The sequence below is a fragment of the Camellia sinensis genome, chromosome 10, assembly GCF_055761805.1.
Source record: "Camellia sinensis isolate YWXY chromosome 10, ASM5576180v1, whole genome shotgun sequence".
NCBI lineage: Eukaryota > Viridiplantae > Streptophyta > Magnoliopsida > Ericales > Theaceae > Camellia > Camellia sinensis.
In genome coordinates, this window is record NC_138970.1 from 164363420 (window position 1) to 164374851 (window position 11432).

At 37.1% G+C, this 11432-nt stretch overlaps 1 protein-coding gene across 1 annotated transcript; it reads left to right on the top strand.

The window, feature by feature from the left end:
* The first annotated feature begins 9669 nt into the window (after nt 1-9669).
* LOC114309051 (serine/arginine-rich splicing factor SC35-like) lies at nt 9670-10119 on the top strand. Its single transcript, XM_028254750.2, has one exon. The coding sequence runs from the start codon at nt 9670-9672 to the stop codon at nt 10117-10119; it is 450 nt and encodes a 149-aa protein (XP_028110551.2).
* Nucleotides 10120-11432: the final 1313 nt, after the last annotated feature.

Sequence of the window (11432 nt, forward strand, 5' to 3'; positions counted from 1 at the left end):
GAGCCAATGAAAGCCTAGGGGGCATGTGACCCCCTCATTTTTTGAAAATTATACTAGTGCCCATAAATATTAGTATGAAGTCTTAAGGTTCAACTCTTATGAAAAGTAGTTTGGTACCTTTTGTGGTTGTTGGTTTATTTCTCTGCCATTATGAGAGTTAGAAAGTGCTCCTTATATCAAATTCATAGATCCGCCATTGGCTGCCACCCACCACTAACAGCCTCGGCTACCCTCTCTTGCCCATGCACAACTCCAATCCACTACAAGAAAAAACACTTTTGGCGACCACCTATTTTTTTTGGTCACAAATAGTCCACTTTCTACGACTAAAATTTAACTTTTGGCGACCACAATTTTTTGGTCGCGGAAAATCACCTTTTAGCGACCAAAAAAAAAGTTGGTCCTGGAAAGTATACTATTGGCGACCAAGGCTTTTTTGGTCGCGGAAGATCACCTTTTGGCGACCAAAAAAAAAGTTGGTCACGGAAAGTATACCTTTTGGCGATCAAAAAAAAAAGTTGGTCGCGGAAAGTATACTATTGGCGACCAAAGGCTTTTTTGGTCGCGGAAGATTACCCTTTGGCGACTAAAAAAAAAAGTTGGTCGCGGAAAGTATGCTATTGGCGACTAAAGGCTTTTTTGGTCGCGGAAGATCACCTTTTGGCGACAAAAAAAAAAGTTGGTCACGGAAAGTATACTATTGGCGACCAGAGGCTTTTTTTGTCGCGGAAGATTACCCTTTGGCGACCAAAAAAAAAAGTTGGTCGCGGAAAGTTATGGCGGGATAAATTTAAAAAAAAAATGATACTACAGTAATTACATGCTATTTTTCTATTTAGGCATTAAAATTTTTATAAAATAATATATAACCCAATTTTTATGGGTTATATATTTTTTTTGCCAAATATAAACAAGAAGTATGTTATTGGCAGAGTGACAGAGTGGATTGGGTGCATGGTGACTCCTTGGTTAGGAGTTCAAGTCCCAGGGAGCACAAAAGAATTATTTTTTTTGGGTCAAGGCGCTGACTTTTGGTGACCAACTTATCTTTGGTCGCTAAAAGTTTACTTTTGGCTAATATGAATTGGACTTTCCGCGACCAAAAAAGTTGGTCGCGAATGGTCACTTTTAGCGACCAAAGGCTTTTTTGGTCGCAGAAAACTATCTGTGACGAGATTTTAGTGACCAACTCGCGACCAACTTATTTTGGTCGCGAAAAGGTTTTAGCGACCAAATATGGTACTTTTCGCGACCAAAATGTTGGTCACGGAAAGTGTTTTTTCTTATAGTGATCGTTGCCCTCCAGTTTTTCCCTAGTTCTAATTTCCACCTTTATCCATTCCCCAACCTACCCAGCTCCATCTCCACCCCTATGACCTCCACTCCCACAGCCCTCCGAAGTTCACCTACCCTAATAGACCTATACTCTTGCGACCCTTGCTTCTGTTTTCCATCTTCTTGCTATTTCAAAATTCTATTGCCTCGCAATTCTTTCTCTCTCTTTGTGCTCATGCTCGTGATCCTCTATCTCTTTCACTTTTTTCATCATGATATGGGATGGTCGATGAGCAAAGAGGATTGGGGAGGGGTTAGGGATGGGGCATGGCACTAATGGGTGGGTAAGTGAAGAGAGAGAGAATATTCATAATTCCATTTCACAAATCAATTGGTTACAAGATATTTCTATATATATACATGAATAACAGATTGTTATCTGTTTGTAACTAACCAACAGTTTGTAACAAACTAATAGTTGTTAGCTCAAGAATCTAACTACTAGAGCTGGTGCTAATACATGCCCGTGAGTCAGTTGGTTTAACAGCAACACATGACTGAGGCTGCACCTGCACTTGATGCACCTGAGACTGCACCTGCACTAGTACATTATCAGCCCCCCTCAAGCTATTGGGGCAAGGAAGAACCAAGAGCTTGTCTTTGAGATATTGAAAACGAGAAGCGGAGAGAGGCTTTGTAAACACATCTGCAATTTGATCAGCAGAAGGCACATAACGAAGATCAAGCTATTTAGCCACCACATTTTCACGAACAAAATGATAATCGATTTCGATATGCTTAGAGCGAGAGTGGAAGACAGGGTTAGAAGAAAGGGCCATAGCAGAGAGGTTGTCACACCACAAAATGGGAACTGAAAGATGAGAAAGACACATATCTTTTAACAACTGCTGCAACCAAGTGAGCACAGCAGTAGCATGAACTAAAGACTTGTATTCAGCCTCAGTTGAGGACCTGGAAACAGTGGCCTGTTTCTTAGTAGACCAGGAGATTAAATTAGGACCAAGATAGACGCAATAGCCAAAAGTGGATCTCCGATCCTCAGAATCACCGGCCTAATTTGAATTAGAAAAAGCATGATGGGAAAAATGATCAGATGAAAAATGCAGGCCATGAGAGAGATTGCCTTTGACATATCGAAGCAATCGTTTGACATCCTGAAAATGAGCATTAGTAGGAGAGTGCACATGTTGACATGCCATATTAACAGCTAAAGCCAAATCAGGACGTGTAGTAGTAAGGTATTGGAGACCACCTACAATGGTTCTGTAGAAAGAAGGTTGAGAAAAAGGAAGGGAATCTATAGGTAAAGTAGAAGGTTTGACAGCCAATGGAGTAGAGCAGGGTTTACAGTCACTAAGACCAGCTCTAAGTAACAGATCAGCAGCGTACTTTTCTTGAGACAAAAAATAGCCACTAGCTTGAGAATTAATAGAAATACCCAAGAACTAAGACACAGAGCCAAGATCTTTCATAGAGAAATAATGATGCATTTGAGTAAGCAGATGAGTAATAAGAGTAGGATCACTGCCAGTCACTAAAATATCATTAACATATACCAAAAGAATAGTAAGGCTGGTAGAAGTTTTCTTGACAAATAGAGATGAATCAGATGGCAAGTATGAAAAAATTGAGTGACCAAGAAAGAGGAGAAAGTAGAGTACCAAGCTCGAGGAGCTTGTTTAAGGCCATAGAGTGCCTTTTTGAGTTTACACACTTGAGTAGAATTCTGAATAAAACCAGGAGGCTGCACCATATAAACCTCTTCTTCTAAGGTGCCATGAAAGAATGCATTTGATATGTCCAATTGCTTGATAGACCAATGAAAATGAAGAGCCAAACACAAAAGAAGACGAATAGTAGGTTGTTTGGAAACCGGACTGAATGTTTCATGAAAATCAACCCCTTCTTGTTGCAAATATCCTTTGGCAACCAATCTTGCTTTTTACCGAGCAATAGTGCCATCTGAATTCCTTTTAATACGAAATACCCATTTGTAGCCAATAGCAACCTTATTAGAGGGAAGAGTAACTAACTCCCAAGTGCCTTGATGTTGAAGAGCTTTAAATTCTTCTTGCATGGCAGCAACCCAAACTGAAGACTGAAGAGCCTCATTTATAGAATGAGGTTCAGTTTGAAGAAGAGAAGAACAGGCAGTGAGACAAAGAGGATGTCGAGATTTAGATCGAGTAATCATGGGATGGCTAGAAGCAGTAGGATGTGGAAGAGGTAAATCAACCGTAAGAGATATAATAGGAATAGCAGAAGAGGTAAGTGCAGAACACAGAGGAACTGTGGACAGAGAAGAAGAGGAATAAGGGGACTGAGATGAAGAAGAGGACAATGAGGAAGAAGAAGGATGTGCTAAAGAAGAGGGTTGAGATGAGATCTGAGAGGACTGAACTGAGGTATGAGCTGAAGAAGGAACAGTAGAAGAACCCCAGAAAAAAGATATAAGATGAGGAGCTGGAGAGGAAGAAGGTTGAGCAGCAGAAAAATTAGAAGAAAAGGGAAAACAATGTTCATTAAAGAGCACATGTCGAGAAACATAGATTTTGCCAGTGAGAGGATCAAGACAACGATAACCTTTCGTAGTAGGATGATATCCCAAGAAAACACAAGCCACAGATTTGGGTTGAAGTTTGTGAGAAGTGTATGGTTGGAGCCATGGAAAACATTGACAGCCAAAAACTCTGAAAAAAGAGAAATCAGGAATGGAATGAAACAAAACTTCATAAGGAGATTTGTTGTGAAGGACACTACTAGGCATGTGATTTATAAGAAAGACAGCTACAACTATGGCATCAAACCAATACAGTAAAGGAACAGAAGAACGATGAAGTAATGTGATAGTTGTCTCAATAAGGTGCCTATGTTTTCTTTCAGAAACTCCATTTTGAGCTTGAGTATATGGACAACTAGTTTGATGAATAATGCCTTGAGTTTGCAAAAATGAATCAAACTTGTGATTAACAAATTCAGTGCCACAATCAGTGCGAAAATTTTTGAGAGTAATATTAAATTGATTTTCAGCATAGGCTTTAAAAGCTAAAAATTTATCAAACACTTCACTCTTGTAGCTCAGAGGATAAATCCAGGTAAATCTACTGAAATCATCCACAAACAACACATAAAATTTGCAAGAGGTATTAGCAGAGTGAAAGGGACCCCAAACATCACTATGGATTAAGGAAAAAGGACAATCAACTGAAGTACTAGACAGTTTGTAAGGTAATCTATGCATCTTAGACACTTGACAATCAGTACAAGACAACACATTATTTACAGAAATTTTATTTGGTAAGTGCACAGCTAAATGTTGCAACTTCTGTGATGAAGGATGGCCAAGCCTTTGGTGCCAAAGCAGATCAGACACTGAAGACTTATCAGACATTATAGATGTAGTAGATTGATGAGCCTGTGCAACAGAAGAAAAGGATGACAGAGAAGATGAAGGAGAAAACTGGTAGAGACCATTGACATGAGTGCTTTTATGTAGGACCTAGTGCGTGTGCTTGTCTTGGATTACAAATGTGTCAGCATCAAAGATAACAACACAGTTATGATCTTTGGTCAATTGATGTACAGAAAGCAAATTAGTAAAAGTAGAAGGAACATGAAGAAGATTGGTAAGATGAAAACCATAGTGAGGAGTAGTTAGAAGACCAGTACCAATATGGTGAATAGGCAAGGAGGAACCATCACCAATTTGAACTTGGTCAGAACCTTGATAAGCCTGATAGAGATAAAGATTAGACACATCATTAGTCAGATGATTTGTGGCTGTAGAGTCAAGATACCATGAAAGAGCAGAAGAATTTGGTAAAGTGTGAGGAGAAACAGATGCATTATAGGCTCTAGGTGGAACTTGGGAGGACTGGTGATGAGGAGAGGAAGAAGAAGAATGAGGTTGAAAATTAGGATCCATTCGAAACCAGCAGTCAAAAGCCAGATGTGATAACTTACCACAGATTTGACAACCAGAACCAGAACCAGAACCAGAAGAGTCATAAAAAGAATGTCTGCCTCCTCTGGTACCTCTGTATTGAGATCTGCCTCCTCTATAATTGGTAAATCTTCCTCCTCTGGTACCTCTGTATTGATATCGACCTCTGGAACCAGATGAAAAACCACGAGATGTTCCAAAATTAGAATGAGATTCAAGACTAGGATAAGAAGAGGATGATGATGATAAGAATGAAGCTCCTTTGGTTGATGCATTGTAGGCCACATGAAGATCATGGCCAGAGGAATGTTTGAGGTTATTTTCAATATGAACTGACTTTGAACATAACAGAGAACACAGAGTTTCCATCGAAACTGCTTCAGACCGAGTTCGAATAAAAGTTTTGAAAGAGTCATACTCTGCTGGTAAGCCATTCAATGTCAGAAGAACAAGTTCTTCATCATCAACTGGAGCAGAGGCCAAGGCTAACTGATCAGATATGATTTTGATTTGAGAAAGATAATCTTCGATTGAAGAAGATTTCTTACTGATACTTTGAAGTTTGTTTTTCAACTGGTGTATGTGTGATCTGGAAACTGAAGTAAATCGTTTCTCCAGAGCATGCCAAACTTCTTCAGCATGTTGAAGATGAAGAACAGATGCATAAATTGAAGATGACAAAGTTGCAGTGAGACAACTGAGAAGGTGTGCATCAATCGTCTGCCATTGCTGATACTTAGGATTAGAGATTGATATTCCATCTGAATCAAGAATATTTGAAGAAGGATAGGAATATGATCCATTGACATAACCAAGAAGGCCTGTGGCTCGAAGCACATTATGCATTTGATTCTTCCATATCAAGTAGTTGGTTGAATCAAGCTTGACAGTCACCAAAGAATTGAAATTTGAAAGGTGTAGGGTGAGATTGGAAGGGAGGGAAGCAGAAGCATTGTTCTCCATTGATGGATCATAAATTGCTCGCAAGAGTCTCAACGCTCTGATACCATGAAGCGAGAGAGAATATTCATAATTCCATTTCACAAATCAATTGGTTACAAGATATTTCCATATATATACATGAATAACAAATTGTTATCTGTTTGTAACTAACTAACAGTTTTTAACAAACTAACAGTTGTTAGCTCAAGAATCTAACTAACAGAGCTGGTGCTAATACATGCCCGTGAGTCAGTTGGTTACAGTAGCACATGACTGAGGTTGCACCTGCACCTGATGCACCTGAGACTGCACCTACACTGGTACATTATCAGTAAGAGCTAAAGGTAGTGTCAAAGGGTTTGGAAGGAGCTAAAGGTGGCACTAAAGGGTGGAGAGGTGTTGTGAAATTGTGTTAGGGTTTAGGAAAGGCTAACCAGACCTAGGACGAAAAAAGGCTAACAAGAGCTAAGGAGGGAAAGAGTGGACAAATTTGGTGGTGGTTGTGGATGAAGGTTAGGTTTCGAGAGAGTGGGGTTAATTTTCATATTAATTAAGTATGGTTTTCAAAGAACTTTTACAAAATTGGAAATTAGTTCATAGGGTTCCAAAATATTGAGAGTATAAAGAGATTTTGTGGGTGCTATTAGGAGGACCATTTATTTAAAATTGAAAATTGATATATATATATATATATCAAAAAAAGAAACCTTTATTGATGAATAAACCTTACAAGAAAGGAAATAAAACATCAACAAAGGAAAGGAGAGGAAAGTGCAAAGGCCATCATTGTGAAACTAAATGATCCCAACTGGATTGGTACCAAGAAACTCACACAATCATCTGACAGCACCAAACTAGCAATTAGTGAGAAACCAACAACGAAAAATAGAACAAGAAGAAGAGAAAGCCAGAGAGGAAATCAAATACAAAGCCTAACATGCCTCAGGTTGAAGACAATGTCAGAAACATAATTGGAGACGTTAGAGAGATTAGATAATTTATAAGCAGAATTGGAACACTTCTCCCGCATCTTTAAGATATTTACCTTTTTAAACCTTACTTAGGCAATTTCTTCCAGATAAATTGTTTATAAGTAGAAACAATAGCAAACCATCCACATATAATCTCAAAATTAAAAATAAAAATAAAAAAGTCATAAGCAACTCATTTAACCAACAAAAACAGGAGGATAGAAAGAAAGCAGTAGAGATGTTAATGTGTTTTTAGTTTTTACCTTTTGTAGCTACCTAGAACAAACATGTGGTAGGTAATACATGAAGACTTACTCTTGATAAGAACTAACAAGTGTTAATCTGCGCTTGTGAATCATCTTTTACAGCCAAAACTTTTTCCATCCATTACTTGTGTTTCCCACTAGAACATTTCATGCAAAAAGGTTCCTAGGGCACTGTGGCCTCCACTTTATTTGAAAGGAGAAAAAATATTAAAAGAAAGAACTAAAAAAAGTTTAATTTTATCATCTTCCTTGCAATCTCCTTTTGATTGCAATCTCTTTTTGAATGAGATGACAGAATCACTATTTTGTAGTGAGTTATGGGGACCCAAATGGCCCCTAAACCAAACCTCATAGGTTTTAACATGATATGGCTGCCAACAAAAAGAAAATGGAAAAGAAGAGGCCACTAAGTGGTAACTTTATTAGGTCAAAGATAAAGTTACTAAGAGTGGAGTAAACAGTGATTCACTAATTAATCTCAAAGAAAACTTGACTTTTTTTTTTTTTTTTTTTTTTTTTTGTTACATTGAACTCTAGCCATAAAGAAAAAAAACCTAGTGTAAAAGTTGATTAACTTGGTTTTTGTAATGTACTTGGTGGCGAATAAAAAGTTTCCAACAATTTTGGTCAGCCATGGAAGGCTGCAGGTTTGATTAAATCATAGAGGAAAAAACTAGTACCTCGAAAAAATATTTCAAAAATAAAGAATATACTCTAAATTCAAAAATTTAACATGGTGTAGGCCAGATATAGAATAAAATTGGTCCATAAATTTTATTTCAATATAACTTCAGAGTACTTTTCCTGAGTATGTTGTATTGATCACTTGTTTATTAGCCTACCAACCCATTAGGTCCTATAATTAACAAACTCACTTCAAGTTAATTATCAATTACATGCATATTTTGACCCCCCAATAAGAAAAATTTACATGCATATAAAGCAAAAATTGATCTCGTCGTAGCACAACATGAAAGAGTTTTAGGGATTAAATTTTTGTCCTCAAAAATGAAATTTTGTTACAAAATATATATATATATATATATATATTAGGGGACCAATTCCAGTCGCCACTGAAAAGCCATCCCAAAAATTTTAAAAATGACTTTTAGCGACAAATATTTTGAAAATGTTACTAATATATGTATTTTTAGGGACAAAACAATTTGTTGCCAAGAAGATTTATTTTCTGAGACAATTTAATTCATCACTGAATGTTCAATTTCGCCACTAAAAATATAAAATAACACTTTTAGTAACAAAAATATTTCATTTCTAAAAAGTAATCAGTGTGTTTGGTTTCAGTTTTCTAAATTCAGTTTTTTGAAAACTGAGTTTTTTGTTTTTTGTGTTTTTTTATTTTTAGTAAATATTTTTTTAATTTTAAGTAATTTTTTTTTATATTTTTTTAGATGCACTTTACTTAGATGTATCTAAATAGTAAAATATTTGTGAAAAAATATTTTAAAAAATTAATAAATATACAAAAATATGAAAATGTACTAAATTTTCTTTTTTTTTTGTGTGTGTATTTTTTGGTATTTAGTGTATTTTTTAAAGATTTTTTTTCACAAATATTATACTTTTTAAGTGTGTTTATGTAAGGTGTGTCTAAAAATTAAAAAAAAAAATTGCTTAAAATATTAAAAAATTCATTGAAAATATTAAAATACAAAAAATAAAAATGTAAAATTTTCTAAAAACTGGAACCAATTTTATCCCTAAATTTCATTTCTAAAACAGTATGATGTGTATGCATGAAGTTTTTTTTCTTTTTGCTTAAAAAAAAAAAAATTGATCTATAAGGTAGTCCATGTTATTTATTATCATCTAAATTTTTTGGCTCCAGGGAGAGGACCAAAAAAAAATTACAGTTACTTTACTGATGAGAATATAAATAATAAAGTTATTCATCTATCTAACAACTTAAAATTTTATATGAATTGGTATTCAATAATTCAACACTTACAACACACACTTCACATGTGGTACATTCGATTCTACGGTTAGATAACTATATAAGTTTGAATCAATCAATAAATAAAGATAACTATATGAGTTTAAGAAGGTCAAATGGCCTTCCCAGTTCTAGCTAATCTGAATTGAGTGTCCTTTGAACACTAAACAAATCAAATGTTGCAGTTTTGACTGTTGATAAGTTTTATCCTTGAAAATCATAAGCAAACATGCAAGTTCTTCATAGCAACAAACAACAAAATATATGATAACAAATAAGGGAAGTAGAGAAAAAATGAATAGTGGTTGGGTTCCTGTGATCAGAAGGAGGATGGTAGGAAATCAGGATGGTTATTGCAAGAAGACAGAGGTGATTACCATTTTTGTGGACAACATCCCTGAGTCCATGGATGCTAAAGGTTTATTCAGTCTTTTTAGAAAGTTTGGTGTGGTAAAGGATGCGTTCATACCAGGGAAGAGGAGAAGAGTTTTAGATTCCAGATTTGGTTTTGTGCGATACGATTGTGAGATGGCGGTAGAGATGGCGATTGAGAAGGCTGATGGTTTGTGGTGTGATAACAAAGCGCTGAAAGTTAAAAGAGCAGAGTTTCAAAAACCTCATGCTCTGGGTCATCGAGGGAAGGGGATGCTAAACAGAGGGGATGAAGGCAGAGCGATGCATCAGCAGCCTCAAAGGCAGCAATGGCAGGATAATGGGCTAAGCAATCATATGCAGAAGCATTAGTGAGAGGAAGAGTGCGTGACAGTGAGAAGGTGGTGATTAGAGCTTATGAAGAAGGAAACAGATGGCTTTACAAAAGTTTAGTGGTGAAGTTGAGTAGCTTCTTAGCTATGGAGGCTTTCAAAGCAGAACTACATAATAGGGGAATAATGGATGTTATTGTTAAGGACAATGAAGGAAGAATAGTAGTGCTAACTTTTAATTCTGTTCAACAGATGAAGGAAGAGAAGGAACAAATAGGCAAGTGGGGTAAGAAGTGGTGTGATTCAGTTGATGAGTGGGGGAAGAACCAGCTTGAGGAGCAAGAGAGATGTGTCTAGCTAAATTGCTTTGGCATACCAATTAATCTTTGGAATGTGACGACTTTTAGAACCATTGGAAGCCACAGGGGGACTGTTGTTCAATTCCAAGAGAATATTTCTAGCCCACAAAATTTTCACCATGGAAGAGTACGAGTAATCACAAGATATATAGAGTCGATTAATTCGGTAGTCTTTTTGGAATTCAAAGGTAAATCTATACCAGTAAAGATTTGTGAAGAACTACCAAAGTGCCTGCTTCCTACTTCTAGTGAAAGCCGAGTGAAGGAGATGCTACAGTTGAAAGCGAAAGGTTGTGAGACTGTGGAGGTGGATTAGGTGTCTGGCAATGGTGGGACGACGAGGTGTGATTACAGAGGTACTGTAGCAATGGAGAAGGAGGTGGTTGGTGAAGATGATGAGGTCAGCAGGGTTCAGGAAACAGTGGCTGGTAGATCAGATGTGATACGTAGGGGTTATGATGGGAAGTATGCACCAGCTGAAGCTATGGTGAGTATAGGAAATGGTAAGGTAGGTGCTGGGTCCAAAGAAGAGGGTATGAATTAGAGAGTCAATTCACAGTAGATAATGATGACCAAAATTCAAAAATTGGATGGGTCTGTTGACAATATTGGACTTGCAAGTGCAGTGAATGGGCCGGAGGAGGTCACACCAAATATAAATTTGGAAGTAATACTTGAAGACCTGTACGTTGAGCCTGTGCCTAGCAGATTACAAGTGGGGTTAGGCTCGGATTTGAGTGACTGTGCGGCCCAATCCCAACTTAGATCATCTGAGGCCCATTTCTCCCATATATCACATTCCAGTATGGTTAAAAGGGCTGGGAAAAACTCAAAAAACAAGGCAGCAGTTGGTACTAAGGGTAATATATCACAGCAGAAGGGCATAGGGATAAAGAATGGCTCCTGTTCTGTAGGCGGCCATAGCAAACAAAGAAGCATGGTTTAAGGGCTTAGTTTTCAAAGAGGGGCACTATTCAGAGCTTCAGCAGTAGCA

What these genes read in the sequence shown, in the direction of transcription:
- LOC114309051 (XM_028254750.2), top strand. Translation starts at nt 9,670, where the DNA reads ATGAATAGTGGTTGGGTTCCTGTGATCAGAAGGAGGATGGTAGGAAAT.